The sequence below is a fragment of the Centruroides sculpturatus genome, unplaced genomic scaffold, assembly GCF_000671375.1.
Source record: "Centruroides sculpturatus isolate CEXI.00-Female unplaced genomic scaffold, Cexi_2.0 scaffold1514, whole genome shotgun sequence".
Classification (NCBI taxonomy): domain Eukaryota; kingdom Metazoa; phylum Arthropoda; class Arachnida; order Scorpiones; family Buthidae; genus Centruroides; species Centruroides sculpturatus.
In genome coordinates, this window is record NW_019385705.1 from 118,319 (window position 1) to 140,231 (window position 21,913).

General features: G+C 28.9%; 1 protein-coding gene across 9 annotated transcripts in view; it reads right to left on the reverse strand.

Moving 5' to 3' along the window:
- Window positions 1–21,913, reverse strand: part of LOC111641366 (cordon-bleu protein-like 1) — a 78,420-nt gene that overhangs the window by 12,547 nt on the left and 43,960 nt on the right. For all 9 annotated transcript variants that reach the window (XM_023387517.1, XM_023387519.1, XM_023387515.1 and 6 more), the window contains 4 exons: window positions 12,312–12,534; window positions 11,946–12,171; window positions 7,551–7,684; window positions 2,260–3,004 (listed from right to left, as the gene is read on the reverse strand). In XM_023387517.1, coding sequence (XP_023243285.1) covers window positions 2,260–3,004; window positions 7,551–7,684; window positions 11,946–12,171; window positions 12,312–12,534 — 1,328 coding nt within the window. The remainder of the gene's footprint in view (window positions 1–2,259; window positions 3,005–7,550; window positions 7,685–11,945; window positions 12,172–12,311; window positions 12,535–21,913) is intronic.

Below are 21,913 nucleotides of genomic sequence, written 5' to 3' on the forward strand. Positions count from 1 at the left end.
AATTATATTACTACTAAAACACATTATTCCTAGCTGATACTAGAAAATTGTTGAATAAATTTGAATGTTTTTAACCTTTATCTTTAACAACATTAGACATTAAACTAGATTTAAAAAATTCTGTAAAGCTTTAATTCTAATTAATGAGAAATGAATATCACATATGTAACAGTTCCTATTATGAAAACATGATTACAACAGTAAAAATATCCAGCAAAAACTTGTGTAATTTTCATAGCAAAAATGTTAAAATTATGTGGGGCACACCTGTTTTGAGATTTTTAATAATTAAATAATAATATAAAAAATTTTTATTATAAAATGGCAAAAAGATTAACTTTCAGTAGTAGAGATGAGTTTTATAAAACCTTGTAAATGCTAATAATGAATAAAATTTTCATTAAGCCCAACTCCAACTTTATCTCCCCAACCCTTGTCCTTTAAACATCAAAATTTAATAGTGTCAATCTCCCTAATACACAAACCTCCCTGCAAAATTTCCGAAATTTTCAACAAAAAAGCACAGGAGTCAGGAGTCAAGCTTCAAAGTGGGTAAACAAAATCATGCCACCCATACATATCCATATATTCACACAGAAAAAAAAAACGCCCAACTTTTTTTTTGCATTTTAACATTTCAAGGTCCTGAGTCCCAAAAATGTAAAAATCTTGTGGGGTCTTTTTTTTTTGACCAATTGCCATACTAGCTCCTCTGTTATATAACAGCCAGAAAAATAAAAAATATACCATGTTGACTTAATTAAACCCAGGGGGTTAACCAATCAACAACCCCCTGGGCTTAATTAATCAATCTTCTTGAAATAAGAATTGATCTGAAGTAGGCTGGCCATTGACATTTGAAAATAAATCTAATATTATTGTGCCAACAGCCATCTTACTTGAAATAAGAATTGGCCTGAAGAAGTACCCAGAAGGGGTAACAAAAATATTTGTCATTTAAACATTATTCACACCGGTTGATTGGTTGGTGAGTCATAAGTTTTATTTACACCCCGGTGTTGTGCAGTTAAATGCAGGGAGTTATTTTTAAAAATGTCATACCCACTTAGATTTATTTGAAGACTCAGGGCTTTTTTGAGGCTGAAATTTATTAACTTGCAACGGGTGATGAGTGGGTAAAAATTGAAAGAATTATCTTACTTACTCACATATTTTACAAACTATCAAAACTATTTATTGACTAATCATGTACTCTGAACCAATTACGGTGTGCAGATAAAGAAAACAAACAAAAACAAATGTTTTTGAGCTCCTTCCAAGTTCATCAGGTTTTGTAACAATTCCACAATGGTTCTTAACAGCTTTTGTAATAAAATATAAGTTTGAAAAATTAAAACCACATTGCACCTGCACAATGTGGTTTTAACAGTTTAGCCCTACCGAGACTCAACAAATGGCTAAACTGTTATCAATTAACTCTTGCCAGGCCATTGACAAAACTATTTCCTCTTTATAATTTATGCACGTTGATGTAAAATTGGATAAAGAGGAAATGGTTTTGTCAATGGCCTGGCAAGAGTTAATTGATAACACAGTTTAGCCATTTGTTGAGTCTTGGTAGGGCTACTCTTTGTGCAGGTGCAATGTGGTTTTAATTTTTTCAAACTTATATTTTATTACAAAAGCTGTTAAGAAGAACCATTGGGGAATTGTTACAAAACCTGAAGAACAACTTGGAGGGAGCTCAAAAACATTTGTTTTTTTGTTTGTTTGTTTTCTTTATCTGCACACTGTAAATCAGTTCAGAGTAGTGATTAACTATATCTCGGTGTGGTGAATGATCATTTATTTATTGACTACTTATGAGTTATAGCTACATTTGAAATAATTACTGTTTTCATAGTCAATCTGATTCAGCATCTTCCAATTCAGTTATTATGTTGTTGTTTATGTCTACTTCAATGTTTTTACAGATATCAAGATCTTAAATACCATCTGATTCAAAATTAACATCTCTTTTGGAAAGAGATGGCAAGTTTGAACCAGAGTTTTCCTAATTATCCTTTGGCTGATAAACTCTTGATTTGTGAAACTGACCATGATTTTCCTATCCTCAACATTCAACAAAATTTATAATTTTATTTCAAAAAATTTGTTTAAGAACCTTGGAGTAGAAAGTTCTGTCTGACTCTAGACAATTTGAAGATGTAGTATTATGAACTCATCTGTCACTCTAAACAGCACTATTTGTTTTAAAGCATATATAGAAAGCTCAATAATTGATGAATATTGACTCACCTGGACCTTTTTGAACTGAAGTGGCATCTTTGTTTGAAGAATCATTCACAATTTCTATTGTAACAGGTTTAACTTCTGTAACTGTTTTGGAAGGCAAATCGTTTTCATCATTTGAAACTGGTGTAATATCTTTCTCTGAAGAAATAGCATTAATTTCTGTATTAGACTTCATAGTTTCCTTATTAACATTTGGTTGAGGAGGTGGAGGTGGAGGCGGAGCTTTTCTTTTTTTATTAGCGTTAAGAATTAACACAGAATGAGCAACTGAACTGAAATTAGGTTTTTCACGTGTCTTCAACCTAGAATTACTTTTTGAAACTGCAACTTTTTGATTTTCTTGTTCTGTATTGTCTGTACTGTGAATTCCACTACTTCCACTTCCACTAGAAGTCTCAGGAGACAAATTATCTGGAGAATCACTAAGAACAGATGCTTCATGATAACCACTGGAATCTGAACTTTGTCTCGAATGTGACACCATAGTGGTAATGATAGTAGTGGATCCAACAGTAGTAGACACTGGTTCTGATGAAGAAGAATTTGTTTTAGTAGATATTTCTGCTTCTGCTGTAACCTCAGGCTGAGGCTGCACTGGAGGTGGAGGTGGTGGTAGTGGTGGTGGAGGAGGAGCTCTCTTCTTTGTACTTTGCCTTTTTGTTCGAAGAGAATGAGTATCACATATATCGCTCCTTGCTGGAGAAACTCCTCTGCTTCTTGCTGTGTCCTTAAAAGCTTCTCCTGCCAGCTATGTAAAATATATTTAGCATTTATCATTAATTTATAAAATATTAAAAGAATTTATGAAAGTAGGTTATTTGAAAATATATATATCAAAATATCTAAAAATTTTATGATCTATTTATGATTACTGTAAAGCTATTCTCTAAGAATGAAATACAAATGTTTTTATGAACTTTTAATTATTTAACAATGCATACTTGAATATTGATTGCCACTATCCATGCAATAAATGTGATATCAAAAGCTCTCAACCCTCAATTTTGAAAAAACTATTATGGCCAAAAAACACTGACATTTGCCTGAAAACTGACAACCACAATTTTAATAAAACTGTGATGGTTTTGACAATTTTTATGGGATGCGTTAGTGCAACATATACAGAAATGCTAATCTTACCATTATTTAACAATTCATTTTGTCACATCTGTTTTATACTTTTGATCATTTTGCATTTGTTATACTAATCACAGTATAGAGTAGAACAGCAATTCTCAAAAGGAGGATTGTAACTTCAACTGGAATCACTTTCTTATATGGTTTAACAATGTCATTCTAATATATGGAAGAAAAAAAAATAGATTGAAGTTTTTAAAATATAAATTTGATTGCAAAATAACAACAGCGGTATATCAATATTCAGAGTCAGTAAGTTTGTTGGTGCTAAATTTATGAAAAACATTTTTAATAAAATACTTCAAACTACTACTGAAAAATGCAATGCTTAGTAAAAATTAAATAGATTAATGCAATTTTTAATGTATTTGTGAAGTATTTTAATACTTCAAACATCTGAGATTTATAGAATGTCTTCTTCAGAAACTGATTTTAGAAAATTACCAACTGTAGGGTGTATATAAAATATATACATTTTTTAAAACATTTGACAAACTTAACAAAAAAATAAAAGAATTTTCTGAAATGTTCAGCAATATTATTCTAAGATCAATTAACTTCATGTGCAGTACAAACTTTAAAATCTTTAAGAACACCACACTATTCATATACAGTAGAGAGTCAATTATCCGAATGCCAATCAACTGAAAGCATTCCAGTCAGACTGTATCATGCTGAATCGAACGTTTTTGATACTAGATTAACTTCTAAGTATAAATTTTTAAAAATTTTTTTGTACAAAATAAATAAATAATTTTTAACGATACTATAGCCACAATTATTATTATTAAAAAAATTTGTCAGGCTTAACATCAACAAAAATTCAATGCGAAGTGACACGCAACAGAGAAAAATTTAAACATGGGATATATTAATATACTATATTAATAATGTATTTTTTCGTACATAATCGGTTATCCAAAAAAATCAATTTTCTGAACAACCCCAGTCGATTCCGATAGTTGACACACTACTGGTATTAGATTCATATTTTGTTTTTAATTTTGAAACTAAAGCTGGGTCTTTCAGTAGACCAAAAAAACCTCTCTCAAATTAAAAAAAGTTGTTTATTACTTTTAAAAAGCTGTCTTTATTGCATTGATACTTAGACATGGTACAAAGTACAGTCATACCCCGGACTTACGCAATAGGTGGGACCGAGCGATAACCGCGTAAGTCAAATTCGCGTAAGTCGGGGTATAATTTTGCATATAAATACATACAAATTATTTTTAATTAAGACCGGAGACTAAAGAAAACAATAATTTAGAAAAAAATGTTTAATAAAATCTTAGACAATACATATGTATAACAAATTATATTATTATACAATTTTTCACATTTACTTGATTATCACACCATAATTTTAACATTGTTTCCATCTCAGCGATAATACCGTGACGTTTACGAATGATGCTTGAATTTAAAGATTGAGCATTTTTCACAGCTTCGAGAATTTTTTCTTTACCTTTTATAATTGTTCTGACCGTCGATTCCGGTAGATCAAACTTCTTTGCCAATTCACAAATTTTCATTTTTGTATCGAAGTCTTTAATAATGTTAACTTTACATTCCAAAGATAAAGTTTTTCTTTTCTTGTTTGATGCAGAAGAATCAGTTCTACTTCGTTTGGATGACATAGTAGAGTGTTAAGATTAATCATATTCGTTATTGTAAACCGCGCTTAAGTTAGGCGCCATCTGTTCATTTCTTTTGTATGTCCGACGATCAAAAGACCGCTTGGGATCGAGTCTGTTTATAATTTGAAAGGTAATCTTGTCAGTTGTATATACAAAAGGTAAATTGTTTACAAAATGAGTCTTTGTTTATTATCTGATAAATGTATACTTTTTTCGTCAATTGTTCACGATTGCAGATGCCTTTTGTGTAAAATCCAAGTCGGATGTATGTAAGCTAATAAATGTTCTCGTTAATCTTATCTCGCCTTTTGGTTCGTTCACGGTTACAAGAAATCACCACATAGAGTCTCTCAAGTTTCCGTAGATATAACAAACAGAAATAAATTACACAGAATAAATTGTAGTTATGCGTCGATTCCGCACGACACGTCCGAACATTAAATTAAGCTGAACAATAGTGTGGGGGAGTGAATAATCAAGAGTTGCGTGGCGCTCAAACAAAAGACGAATCGACGAGATTTGAAAATCGCGTAACTCCGGGTTCGCGTAAGTCGGGGTAGCGTAAGTCGGGGTATGACTGTATTACAAAAGTTTATGAAAATCTATTCTGTAAAGGTTGATACTGACTGACAGAATTCATAGCAATAACTGGCAAAACTGCAACAGTTATTTGTCATGACTACTACCACCAGATTATCACAGAAAATAGACATGTTTATGAAGACATGTATAATAGACATGTTTAAATCAAGAACAACTTTAATTTTTATTTTTATTGCTTGCCAATGCAGTAAATATTGATTTATTAAAATGCATCATTTACATTCAAATCACTAAACACCAGTTTTTCAAAGAAGCTACATGAAAAATCCTTTTTAAATTATGAAATGCTAATTATATTACTATGTGAGGACATAATAAATCATCAAATAACAAACTTTATTTTATACAAAAGATGTTATTTGATAAAAACATGTTTTGTATAAAATATAAACCATTAAACTAGTAAGTTATCAAGTCTCCAAACCTAAACCATACGAAAACAACATTCAGCAATGTGCCACAATTGTAAGAATGACATTTGCATTAACTATTACAATGGCTTTCTGCATTGGTTAATCATTACAGAAACTATTATAATGAGAATAAAAGTAAAAAATAATTGTTATTGGTTTTTAGTATCACCATCATCAATATGTACAGTGTTGCAACCGTTAAGTTAGCAGTATATCATATCATTTACAAAAATTTGTTTTCTTTATTGTTTTGATTATTTCAGAATAAATTCATGCCATAAACATGTAAATCCTTCTTTACTATAACTTTCATTACAGTAGATATTAAACTTGACTAAGATAAAAACATTGATATAGCAGTTACAAAAATTGCTTATAACTTTTTGTAGAATAATTGAATCTAAGAATAATTGTTGTTTGCTTTCCATGTAGTTTCTACAACAGTCCTTTTTTTTGTTCTCTGAGAATATTGTATTATTCAATAAGCTAGTATATTTTGTTTGTAATACATGATTTAAATATTTTGTAGTACAGTAATACCTCGACTTACACTACCCCGACTTACGTGAACCTGGAGTTACGCGATTTTCAAATCTCGTAGATTCGTCTTTTGTTTGAGTGCCACGCAACTCTTGATTACTCACTCCCCCCCCACACTGTTGTTCGGCTTACATGTTCGGACGTGTCGCGCAGAATTGACACATAGCTACAATTTATTTTGTGTTATTTATATCTACGGAGACTTGAGAGACTATGTGGCGATTTCTTGTAATCGTGAACGAATCAAAAGACGAGATAAGATTAACGAGAACATTTATTAGCTTACATACATCTGATTTGGATTTTACACAAATTGCGAAATTATACCCCGACTTACGCGAATTCGACTTACGCGGTTATTGCTTGGTCCCACCTATCGCGTAAGTTCGGGGTATTACTGTATTAGATGACATGTGATTGGTCTGTATTGTATAATGTTTTAGTGTTACCATTTTTGTTTCATGTATGTGATTCTGTGTATGAGGAACTAAGGTGTAAGGATATAAATTTTTTTACCAGAAAATATGAATATTACCTGCTTCAGAAATCTTTCAACTATGTTCTTCATATTACATTTTTAATGTTATGAATGCTTATTTCAACAAAGCATAATTGGTGGCTTGTAAGCATTTTTTTTCTTCTTTCTTGATGCCTGCTTGCTTCATTTTTGTATCATTACAGTAGTTTGAACCAAAGAGCAGATAAATAATAATCTAAATTCTTTTTATGTTGAGTTTGACATTGTGCTGTGCTTATGAAATGTGCTTAGTGTGTAACTGCCACAAATAATGAAAATCTTATAATAAAAAAAAACTTGTCTACAGTTTTATAGTGGGAAGGTTTTATTATGTAATAAAGATATAATTACCTATTATTCTGCTTATATTTCAAAATTTATATATAAATTACTTAAAAATAAAATGGTTTAGATATATTATGAATTAAACATATTTCAACATACCATCATATTATTTACACTCTTGCTTTTTCTTTTGAAAATATTAAGCAATTTCTTTTTCTTTTTTTCATCTTCAGTCATAGAAATAGGATAACCAATTAAATCAGAAGTTGAGTTAGAAATGGTGGAATTCATAGCTGAAATAAAAATATTCTTAATTGATACCTTATAAATAAATATGCATATTTAAAATTCTTAAATATTTTTCAGATAAAAATAGTTAATAAAATTAATAATAAAAAACACATTTTTTTAATTTTTTATTTAAAATACTTGAGGACAATTTCTTGACATTAAAAAATTGACTGTATTTTCATATTTAATAATTCTAAAGACAGACAAATAGTAAAATCACATTATATATATAAACAATGGGGGAAATAATTGTTGTAATTTCAGTATTTAATCTGATTCTTTTTGTTATTATGGGGAAGACTTACTTTGACCATTGGATCTCGCTTTGTATCAATTATATAATAAAGAACATGTTCAAAATTGCACTTATGTTAAAAATGGATAAGCATACTTTTGACATATTTCTGATAACATTATAATTTTTAATTTTAAAAGTAGTGTACATTTAAAGTTATTAGATATATTTATTTATTCTATAAAAAAAGAGTCTAAGAAGCTATTATAATAATGTTTTAAACATTTTTATTTAAACTTTATCAAAGCTTTTAAAATAATTTTGATTATTGTATTTATATAGCCAAACAAAAACATCTGAGATGTTAAAACTTATCACAATTTAGATAACAGTCAAAATTTTTCTTAGGTAAAAATAAGCTTGGTGCTTTGAAGTGGTATCCATAAGACCCACAAGATTTTTACCTGTATTATTGTCATCTACAAATTGCTTCCAAGTGCAAAGCTTATCTTTATCAAAGAAAAACTCCTAAGAAAAATTTTGACTGTCATGTAAACTGTGATAAGTTTTTACATCTCAGATGTTTTTGTTTGGATATCAATTGTTTTTGGTTAAAAGCTTGAAAGTGTTTTATTCTGAAAGAAATATTAAAATGAGAGTATCTGCATATTATTTATTAATATCAAGAAATCATAAGCTGTTATATTTAAGCTTTTCTAAGAATAAGTATATATAGATTTTTGCATTGCATGGCCATTTTATTTTTTTCTACTATAGTATCATTGCATTCTATCCATTCATTATTTTCTTTGTATATATAAGCAAAATGCCCACTTTGCAATTGACATCCACAGGTTTAACTGATGATAGAATATGAATGGAATAACATTAAAATCTTAGAATAAAACGTTTTTTTAAATTAAAGATCAAACGCATAAAGTTGCACATGTCAGTTATGATTCATTGAATTAGGCAAGCTCAAATAATGCTCTTCAGGCTGACAAAATAGTGTCTCCCCTTAAAGTTAACTGCCGTCCCTCTCCTGAAGACTTTGTAGATTTCTACTCTTTCTAGATGTTTCAGTCAAGGCACTATTTTCTCTCAATGGAGTCTTTTTCATTTCTAAGGAGTGATAAAATTGTAGGGTTTCTTCTAAAAACAATTTTATGCTTACTATATCAAGCTATCTCTTTAGAAATGGAACAGAAGGCCTTGTTGTATATGATTACTACACTATGTGACAGAACTGCCTTGACTGACACATCAGGAAAAGATAGAAATCTACAGTGTCTTCAGGAGAAGGATGGCATGAATATAGATAGTCCATTTATATGTTACTTTAAGTCTATAATCATAAAATTTAGCAAAATTACTGTAGAGGAAATCACTGTGAACTTTGATGATAGAAACAATAATGTAACAAAATGATGATAACATCTATGTTTATGTCTAAATACATTTTAAATTATGTCATTATGTTAGGGCACAACATGATATCAGTCTGCTTAGTGCTCAGTAGCCATCACTGACTGAACACTTTCAATATGCCATTTAGTAAAATTGTTATAAAAACTTAATTCACATAAATTAGAGCTTTTGTTATTCAGAATAACATTTTGAATAAAATTATTTTGTTTCAATGCAATTTTATCTTTATAAGCATAGAATTAAGCCATAAAACTGAACTAGCTCTATTGGGAAATCCCCATAAGATTTGACCTATCAACCTGGAAATTTTGTGAGGACCTCACTGATAATGAGAAAGACTTAAGTTTAAAATTTGAGCTTTCTACACCCAGTAGTTTTTTCTCTATCAGCATCTACAGTGCCAGATAAAGAAAAAGAAGAAAAAAATACAGCTTGTTTGGTAATTTTTGCACTTTTCAATTGCTTATATTTCAGCAATTGCATTACAGAAAATTTTGAAATTTTGCACACTACCTAAGAAAACAGTTTTCTTTAGAACAGGAAGTTTGGAATTACTTCAAGTGTTTGGAAGGAGAAATCAATCCCTGAAAATCAGCAACTGTGATTCCTGTATATGTAGTCAGTCCGTGACATTTTTACTTGGCAAGGAGTCACTGCTGTGACTCTCTATGATATAAAATTTATCTTTTATTTTTTAAATCTTTTGACAAATACTCCCCACATACATAAACATATGTGAAAGGTTTGGAAAGCTCTACAAAGTAAGCATGCATTTTATGTTTAAGGTTGTCTCACTGTAGTATACTTATATTTATGAACAAATATCTTTAGTTATCTGTAAAGTTTCATATCTATTGACAGGTCTAGAAAATTTATGTACATGGTTCTTGTAAGTTTCACAAGATTTAACATGGCATCTAATAGCATGAAGACAAACATGGCATGTAACAGAGATTCATACTCAATGTCTCTTGAATTGTTGGAGTTATCCAACACAATCAAATCAGAAAAAAATATTGTGTAGTTTATTTTAAAAATATGAATGAGAAGACAAGATTGTAACCTTTCCAAATAAAGTTTTTTAACTCACTCACTCTGGAAGGAGAGGGAGCCACCAGTACACTCACTCAAAGGGTTGAATTTTAAGTAAATTACAAATACAATGCCACAATAAATTATTATTAAAATCATTTTATTTAAAAGGAAACCGTCAATATATTTATAATTTTAGTCAATTAACTGGCAAAATAAAAAACCTCTCGCATAAAAATTTACCTTGGTATGTGATGAGATTTAGAAAAAGATGTTATATATATATAATTATACTGTATATTATACAAGGTTTAACAAAAGTCTTCCCCTTCCAGCCCTTCTATTGGAGAAGGCTGTTGTAATCTCAACTGCTAATGAAAATAGGCAACATTGTCATTTACAAAGTTGTAGCACATGAAAAAAATTGTATTACCTTTTAGTGCATTCCAAAATATCAAATGGGATTCTGAAATAGGCTGTCCAATATGACAGATAAATGCTTTACTGCACAACACAAAGAGTAGCAGTGCATCATTGCATAACATAAATGCAATGCAGAAGTGTTTAAATGTGTGATCAGGTTTAGGTTACCAGTGATATGGTGATTAAGTTAGGTTATTTTATTTAACAGTATTTAATACTCTCTATTAAATAAGATTATTTGCATATTCATATCACAGCATGTTGTTTAGCAGTAAAGTACAGGGAGTCTGAGAAAAATCTATATAGTTATAAAATTTCATTTAAAAAAAAAAAAAAAAATAACNTGGAATCACTTTCTTATATGGTTTAACAATGTCATTCTAATATATGGAAGAAAAAAAAATAGATTGAAGTTTTTAAAATATAAATTTGATTGCAAAATAACAACAGCGGTATATCAATATTCAGAGTCAGTAAGTTTGTTGGTGCTAAATTTATGAAAAACATTTTTAATAAAATACTTCAAACTACTACTGAAAAATGCAATGCTTAGTAAAAATTAAATAGATTAATGCAATTTTTAATGTATTTGTGAAGTATTTTAATACTTCAAACATCTGAGATTTATAGAATGTCTTCTTCAGAAACTGATTTTAGAAAATTACCAACTGTAGGGTGTATATAAAATATATACATTTTTTAAAACATTTGACAAACTTAACAAAAAAATAAAAGAATTTTCTGAAATGTTCAGCAATATTATTCTAAGATCAATTAACTTCATGTGCAGTACAAACTTTAAAATCTTTAAGAACACCACACTATTCATATACAGTAGAGAGTCAATTATCCGAATGCCAATCAACTGAAAGCATTCCAGTCAGACTGTATCATGCTGAATCGAACGTTTTTGATACTAGATTAACTTCCAGAGTATAATATTTTTGTTTTTATATGTTTCAATATATTTATTTTGTTTGTAAAAAATAAAGAAATAATTTTTAACGATACAATAGCCACGATTATTATTTTTAAAAGTACACTTTTTGTAAATTGAAATAAAATTGTATTTATGTGAGATTTTAAAAATATTACATCAATAAAAAGTATTTTAAGAACTTCATAAAGAAACTTTTTATACTTACTTGATTTATTAACTAAAGAAACTTCAGTGCAACCATATTCAGATAAAGAATAATTAAGATCTATAAGATAACTTGGCTGACTTGGATGAACTAGATAATACTGTGAATACTCTAATTTCTTTTCTGTACAGATCATCTTTTTTATTTCAGCTAATGTTGTTTTTGGACTAACCCTTACAACCATTAACTGCTTCTTAGGAAGATTAACTTGCAGTCTAAAAGTTTTCTGCAAACATTGAAAGTTAAATTAAATTTAAATTTAAAATCAAATTAAAGTTTTATAACCTAAATTTGAAACAATACAGTTACAAAATAATTTAAATTATCTTACAGTTAGTATTAAAGATATTTCATTATTGCACTTACCTCAAAAGGTTGTGATTGGGAACGCAACATCTTTGCAGCAGGTTGATCATTCATGGCACTTTTGGACATGATGTAAATAGTATTAGTATCAAGGGATCCAATGGGAGTGTTGGGTTTATAATGTAAATTGTCTTTATTATTTGGAGAAAGACTAATAAAATGACCACCAGGACTTATTTTATTTGCTTTAGTCACCTGGACTAAAAGATCCATCATTGGAATTCTGTTAAATAAAAAAAAAATTTGATTATTTCATTTAATAATTCAAATTTTAATAATCAGAAATTTCACTTTTATAATATAAAATTTCTTGCAAAAAAATGTCAAAAATATGTGTATTATAACAGTTTAATATTATGTTATACTTTGAATACAACACTATTTGCTTTGTTGTGTGTTAACTAGTAAACATCATCTCCATTCTTATTCTGGGAAAGACTAAGTAAGTAAATATTTCAAATATAAAACTTTATTAAAGTAGTAACTACTTAGTAACAAATGCTTTCACATAACAGGTATCACAAACAGGACCAGCACACCAAAAATTGCCACCTGAAGCAAGCCAAGTTTATGCCACCTTTTTTTTGTAATTGCTGGTAAGGTAAAGGCAAAGAAAAGGCAATAACACTTTTTATAGATATGTGGCAATAGAAATAAAGTTTTTGTAATATTTTATGCACAATTACTTATTACAGACAGAAAAATTATTCTCACATACATACAAATATGTAATAAATTCAGTTTTAAAGAATTTATATAAAACAAAACATTTACATAAATTAACTTCTATTATTATTCTAATTTATATTTGTTGAAATTTTCTGTTCAATCAATGATATAGCTAATTATGTCAACCTTTTCTTCCCTTACGAATGAAAGATTAAAAGAATTCTCAACAATGTAAAAATAACTTTACTGAGTTGCATAACTTTCTCAGTTGTTAAGAAATCTTACTTAAAAAATAACTTTTACATTATTAATTATACTATTAATAAATAAATTATGTGGCAACATCTGTTACGAGATTGTGTATGTTTGTTGGCATCTATTTCATTTAATATCTCAGGATGGATAAGGATTAAAAAAACTAAATTTGGCATAGTAATTTTATATAAGCAGCATTGATGCTACTAAATTTTGGTGGTTAAAGGTCAAAGGGATGAGGAGATAGAGGGATGCCATGTGTTGTATCTTGAAAAGGGTCAGATTTAATGAAGACTTTACTCATTAAGATTTACAATTTTTTATTAAACTTTGCTCTATCCTAAAAATTGAGCTATTTGCCATTTTATAACAATTAATTAATAATATACAAAGATTTTATGATAAAATCTCATAACAGAAGGCACCCCACACAATTTTATTTATTAATAGTACAAATAATAATATTAAAGTTATTTTTTAAATAAAATCTTAACAGCCAGAAAAGTTATACAACTTGTTGCTGAATATTTTTAAATTCTGATGCATTGCAATAAGATTGTATTTGAGGTTTTTAATAATTTTGATGCCATGTTAGTTTTAGATAACTCTTTGTACCTAACAACAAATCTGCACAAAAATTTAAATTTTGATATTTTAAATGCTAGTGACTTATTGATGAGACTATATTTCATCTATAAAATTGCACTGCTGTCAATGGCTGGCCATCTTAGAGGTATGAAGGAGTAAATGTCAGGAGTTGCAACTTGGCATAGAGTATTTGGTGCCCAAATCATGCGCACATAAAAAAATCAGACTTGTAGGTAGTCAGGGGACCAAGAACCGAGTCAAAATAAAATACAAAATGGAGACACTGTTTCTACAAACAGGTGCTAGTGTGAGATTTGCGCATGCATTGCTCATTGGGAAGTTCGAAATGCGAACATTGCAAAATTGAATTTTGATAAATGTGTGACACATTATGTGTATATATCCTTTTGTTCTCATCGTTTTGATTTTCTTGTGTGTTGCTGACAGCTCATTTGGATCCCTTTAACCCACTAATTTCACTGAAAATGCCTTGTGAATGACCTCTTGGGGAAAAAAGTTGTGGCTGTGGCCGACGCCAGCAAAGTTTGAACAAAGAACAGGCCTGCGACAATGCAACACGTAACTACGGTGGCAACAAAGACCGTCATAATGTACACCACGACCCTGAGTACCAGTGTCAGCTTTTCCTCATTGGAGAGTGCTCATTTTTCTCTTTTCCTTAGAAAATGGTGCACAGTTGAGCCCTGAGTCTCCAAGATAGTCTCAGCCCAAAAAGCAGCCTTGTTTTTGGTTTTAGTATTACTATCTCTGTTCATCCAAATAAATTTCTATTAGTGCAGTATATACTTCTGAAATTATATCTTAATGGTTTTAATGCATCAATGCAGCTTTTCCATCTTGCATCACTTACACCTTTTCAGACTAAGGATGTTACATATTTTTTAAAACACTTTTTATAGATATGTAGCAATACGACTATTAATGGAACTGGAAAAAAATACACAAACTTCTTGCACCAGAGAAAAAATATTACTGATTTCTTCAGTGCTACTGCATCACTGACAACAAAGTTCAAAAAATGGCATGAGCAGGGAACAAAAAGGCTTCAGGATTTTGATTGGAAATATATGTCTTTGGATACTGGAATGGACATCTTTCATATTTACTTCATTATCATTGCCCCATCCAAGAATATTTTCAATTTTTAGAATATTTTAGAATATTCAATTTTTAAGAATATTTCCAGTTCTTGCAGTATTAATTGAGTCAAACCTATTCCAGTAATTAATTTCACAGGCAAAAACGTGCTAAAATATTCTTTTGGTAAATATTCACAACCTTGCTAGAATAACCAAAGGCATTTGCTTGATTCTGTTGATATCTGGAGTACAGTCTAAAATTATACTATAATGTTTACAATCATTAATAACAACAACAATGGTTTTTTGAACCTTTCGTCCCATTAAACAATTAGAGTTCATTTTGCACTTGTATATCTTTACTTAGATAATGTGAGGATTCACGAATGACCTTCATAAATGTTCACTTGTAAAAGGGTCAAATTTTGATAAAACTCAAAGGTTTAAAAAAATTTGTTGTTTGGTTCATGTATATTATCTAAACTTCTCAATGCTAATGAGCAGTTTGGATAATAACTAAACACAACTAAATAACAGATTATTCTCTTTAATATATCTCATCAATGCTGATGTTTAAGTTCTAAGGTTCTAGCAAATAGCAGTTCTCTATAATCAACAGAAGGAAACTGAGAACTAGAAAAAAAAATATTGTATATGACTTCCTGAAAAATATCAGTGCTTGTGCACCCCAGAGCAGCACACAAATAAAAACAATAGAGAGCACCAATTGATGTATAGTATTTACATTGAAAAATTATCAAAGAAGCCAAGTAAATAATTTATTTACTACTTTCTTATTCATTCTAATGAATAAAAATTTCAATGTGTGATCCAGAAATGTTACCCTTTTGAAAATGCTGCCCAAAACAACTGTCTCACCACACACTGGCTCTGATCACAAACCTTCACTTCTCTAGCAGATAGTTGTTTAACAATCAAAAAAAAATAAATGCAGTGACCAAAACCAAAAACCAGCAGAAAAAGTAATGAAGCTAACATTTTCACCCATGTTAATTTAAATTTGCCCATCAGAGTAAATGACCAAAGAAATCAAGGAAAAATGTTTTCAGCTGCTTTCATCAGCCATCTTCAGGTTAATCATCAACTGAATTAGAACTCTTTTAGAAGGATTTCGCATGGAGCAGGTTGTCTGATATTTGAATGTACTGTTCAAATTTAATGACTTGAATGCAGCTAAGGTTTCAGAAGCATAACTGGAAACAGCATGGAACTGAGGCAATTAAAAAAATGCAAAGAACTGACATAAGCACAGATGCACATAATGAAATAAAATACACACTAGGGAATATCTATTGATTCTTCTTCCGAACCCATCAGTTGTATTCAAATTGCTAAATCAAACAGTAAAACCCTCTCCACATGAAATTCTAGTAGAAAAGAGTTCCAATTCAGCTGATGATCAATTAACCTGAAGATGGCTGATGAAGGAAGCCAAAAACAGCTGTTTTAAGAAAAAAGTGTGTTAAAGTAGTAAAGGTCTATGATAATTACATAGATATTTTCACACTTAGTAGACTTAAGCAAATTAGGCAATTCTAACCAAAGTGTGGTGGTGTGGAGGACAAAGGAAGGATGACAAAGAAGTAACCATAAAATCAAACAGGATATTTATTCAACTACAGCTACTTAGTCCTTCGTACACCTGGTTCGTTTACACTAAACACACTTGATCCCAAACTATAGTACGTGCACAAGTTCGANTATTGATTCTTCTTCCGAACCCATCAGTTGTATTCAAATTGCTAAATCAAACAGTAAAACCCTCTCCACATGAAATTCTAGTAGAAAAGAGTTCCAATTCAGCTGATGATCAATTAACCTGAAGATGGCTGATGAAGGAAGCCAAAAACAGCTGTTTTAAGAAAAAAGTGTGTTAAAGTAGTAAAGGTCTATGATAATTACATAGATATTTTCACACTTAGTAGACTTAAGCAAATTAGGCAATTCTAACCAAAGATTAAAGGAAAGCTGATCCTAAAAATAGTTAAAATTCAAGTTTTAAATTAGTCCTAGACAATGTAGCATCATCCAGGTTTTACTGCTTCAGTAATAAGTAAATATTGATACTTGTATGCTCAGTATTCATTAATCATTATGTAATATTAAATAAACAGTAAAACAATCAGTCATCAAACAATTTCATTAGCAAGTAGTTACTACTTAGATGATTTAAATATTTAAATTTGATTTATTTAATAGAATTTTATCACTCATGTTAGTTTAAAAGTTTGAATAGATGCTGTTTTTCCATTACGTTTAAACAGGTTTTTTTCATATATATACATTATTATAATTTATACTATGGGAAGAGTTCTGAGATTTGTAGGAATAATAATAACAGGAATAAAATTATGATTGAGTGTCTTTCTATTGAGGTTTTTTTTAAGTCAAATGTACAATTTTGATTAGTCATGAGACTAAAGGATGAAGCACTGGTCTTTTAAACTAATGTGTAATTTTTGATTATAGTGCTTCGGATAAGTACTTTTAGACAAGCTTGATTTAATTATTTTGTTATTTTTATTTATTTATTAAATTTTCACTTTTGGTTTTGTTTGCTTTCAGGTTCTTTTGTGTTGTATTATTCACGGCAAAATAGTCCAGATCAGTGTTTCTCAAACTTTTTGCTCACATGACAATATATTTGTTTGTAATGGTTCCACAACCAAAATGTTTATAATATAAAATTTTTTTAAAATCTGGTAAACTGGAGTCATTGTATATTATATAATGAAATAAAATTATGCATTATTGATAATAACTCCTATTTGTGAAACGTAACATTGAGTACATTTCTATTAAGAATGGTTCAGGCCAATTTTGATTTGTAACAAATAACATACTTAAACTTCAGTAATAAAAACTGAAATTGAACTATTAATTAAAAAAAAAATTATTGTTATGTATGACAACAATTCTAAAAGTTTGAATAAACAAGGAAATATTTTCAAAACCATTGCAATTTAATTAAATGGCTTTATGACTGACCTTACATAAAATATCTATTTTGATGTTATTCAAAAGAGAAAAAAAGAAATCAGTTTCATATACACACATTCTATATTACTAAATGAAAATAATATTAAAGTTAAGGAAACATCAAAAGTTTTCAGTACTTAACAGAAGCATGTATTGTTCTTAGGTAATATTTCAGCCATACAAGTATTATAAGTATTTCTGCAGAAGGTAGTATCATTTTGCAACCCATTAAAATTTTAATGCAACCTGTAGTTTAAGAAATTCTGATCCAGATAATTAAGAGAATTCCTTCCTCTCTATGGAAGAGGTTGAGTCTGGTTTAGATAGACCCTGAGGAATTTTTCAGATTTTGGCCTAAAAATTTCAGGCCTTGTCCTTCAATACTTCATCTTGACTGAATTGGTAATAATTATGTGAAAGATATTGTACACTTACTGCCTAGAATGAAAAAGGTCAAAAACAAAATCTAAATATTGTAAAAAAAAAAAAAAACAGATTAAATTTATTTTTAATATTTCATTTTACATATAAAATAAGTTCCAGTTTATGGTTTTGCACCTTTTTGAATTATTACAATTTTATAAATATAACTGTTTACCATTTACCTTTGGATGTGTTTTATGATCAACAACATTTATTCATTATTCTCTTTGTTGCATTGATTCTGAAAGTAGCAACTAATGAATACTTTCAAAAAAGAGCATTTATTATTTTGTATTCTTAGTAAAAGTGTACTAAACTAATAATTATTGTTTGCATATCTCTAAAAAGGAACAAAAGTTTCACTTCAGATTAAATTCAATTTAGCTGTTTTTTTAATAAAATCAGATACATTTACTAAAAGAAAACTATTTACAGCTGCAAAAAATAAATCACCACCATCTTTTTTATACAGTTTAAGAAAGCTTTAACCAACACTTTAAGAAGCTAAACCAGAATATAAAATTAATAGTAGTTGATTAATAAAACAGATTACCACTGTCCATATAAACTGATACAAGAATTAAATCAAACCTGGAACAAGCTAGTCTCATCAAACACATTGTTCAGATAGAGCATGCCAGAATGCTGGAAGCCCTGGACATTTACAAAATGGGATTGAGAGGAAAAATGTGTATATATTGCAATTGATATTATACATGCAAACACACAAAAAAAATCAAACCCACTTAATACAAAGTTGAAGAGGCTTGAAAAATTGGCACTTTGTATTAAGTGAACTTTACAAAAGAAAAATCAATAATCATACCATCAAATGGCAAAAGCCATAATTTTTCTCTCAGCTATTTTTCACTACATTTTAGCTTGTCAGTTGCTCTGTACCATACACTTAATACTTTAGAGATACAATAACTTGAATCAATGCTCATTTTTTGACATTGTTAGAATTGGTAGAATGATTGTTAATGATACTGGATATAACAGGGATGTCTAGTCACTAAATCAAATTCAGAAGTTGAATATATAAACACTAAAAACTTTAAAATAATTTATCTGCTTGGATTTCAATGACAACTGTTTTTAATTTTAAAATTGTAAACTGAACTAATTACCAGCAATCAGTACTTTTATTCAGTTGTTTTGTTATTACTTTTTTGCTTTAACAACAGAAATAACTATTTCATAAAATACTAGCTGCAATATCCCGCTTCGCTGGGTTTTTATTTGTATGTAATATAGTTTTATATATATATATATATATATTGATTCTTCTTCCGAACCCATCAGTTGTATTCAAATTGCTAAATCAAACAGTAAAACCCTCTCCACATGAAATTCTAGTAGAAAAGAGTTCCAATTCAGCTGATGATCAATTAACCTGAAGATGGCTGATGAAGGAAGCCAAAAACAGCTGTTTTAANGAATGGAGACTTGGGGCTACCACCACATACAAACACCATTCACGTGCGATGTGTAGTTTTGGCGGAAAAGTGAGATATAGGGACATACATGTCCATTTTTATATATATTTCATAAAATATATGTTTTTAATAGTGAATCTCCCAATCTTATTAACTTATAGCTTCCAAAAGTCTTAGCTAATCATTCAACTTTGTGCCAACAGTAAAAAGTGCAAATTAAAGAACAGTTAATAATTTTTGGAACTGGAGTAAACATCATTGATTTGGTGTACACCTTAATTGTAAATGACATTAATTATAATAGACTTTAAAAGTATTATGGCCAATGTTAAAGTTGAAAAAAACACCTCTAATCATGTATTTATTATAGAAAAATAAACATATGTAAAAATATTTAAAATTTTACTATAATGAGAATATTTGAAAAATTTGTACACATAGCTAATTATGTCAACCTTTTCTTCCCTTACGAATGAAAGATTAAAAGAATTCTCAACAATGTAAAAATAACTTTACTGAGTTGCATAACTTTCTCAGTTGTTAAGAAATCTTACTTAAAAAATAACTTTTACATTATTAATTATACTATTAATAAATAAATTATGTGGCAACATCTGTTACGAGATTGTGTATGTTTGTTGGCATCTATTTCATTTAAACTTAATTCACATAAATTAGAGCTTTTGTTATTCAGAATAACATTTTGAATAAAATTATTTTGTTTCAATGCAATTTTATCTTTATAAGCATAGAATTAAGCCATAAAACTGAATTAGCTCTATTGGGAAATCCCCATAAGATTTGACCTATCAACCTNCAATATTCATATATTCACAAACTAATGCTTTTGTTTGATTACAAGGTAAAATAGTACAATCTTAACCAGCAAAACATTGATAAAAATCAATATCTTACTCCTTTTATACATTTAATGGTTTTATATGATGATAAATTTTCAAACTGAAAAATAATTTTAACAAATTTTACAATAACACTACTGCTAAAAAAAAAAAAAGTTATTAAATGCTTACAAACGGATATACATTGAATTGAATGTTTCTCATTTGGAAACTGATATTTTGATAACATAAGCTAAAACAAATATTACTATCAAATGAAAGAAATTTGATAAATAAATGAGGGCAGAGTACTGAATAACTGATTATCATCTTTTTATATACAATTAGTTTTCAAAACTCTAGAAAAATAAATATTCTGTTCTACTGATATGATAATTTTTTCATTATAATAAAATAGTCATGAAATTTAATTGAAAAAAATTTATAAAATTATATTACTCCCATAATACTTTAAATATATAATTGCAAATATTTTGCATTTAATTAGTATTTTTATGGAAATAGTAATATTAATTTTATTATCATCATATTCAAAATGGTGATATGTAACTAGGAAAAGTGTTGATGCAAACAAAAATCATCTTCATAATCCTAGCAACATATTTATGTTTTAATAAATATGTTGCTAGGATTACAAAGGTGACTTTTGTTTATTATTGTAAAAGTTCAAATAAAAATTTGATTATTATTGAAATAATCATCATCTAGGAAGGAAATTGCTAGATTTAGATTGCAATTTTATAGTATTTAACTATATTGTGAAAATAAAACAAATTTCTTACATAAACATAAATAACTATTATAAAACTTCAAAATTTATACACACATTTGAGATTGATAGGATATTGTATTGCTTACAGCCTGATTTTGGAATTCTGCTTTTCATATGCAAACTTGCTTTTTCACTTCAATCAAATTAGTTTGATCCTGCAATTTTAATACTTTTTTAGCCCATGGTAACGTGTATTGAACAATCATTTTTATTATTATTGCACAGTAGTTAACCATTTAATGATGAAGTTTTTCACCTTTTGTGGTCTTAGCTTTTTAATATACAGTAATACCTCGACTTATGCTACACCAACTTACGCAAACCCGGAGTTACGTGATTTTCAAATCTCGTCGATTCGTCTTTTGTTTGAACTCCACGCAACTCTTGATTACTCACTCCCCCAACACTATTGTTCAGCTTACATGTTCGGACATGTCGCGCAGAATTGACATATAGCTACAATTTATTTTGTGTTATTTATTTCTGTGTTTGTTAT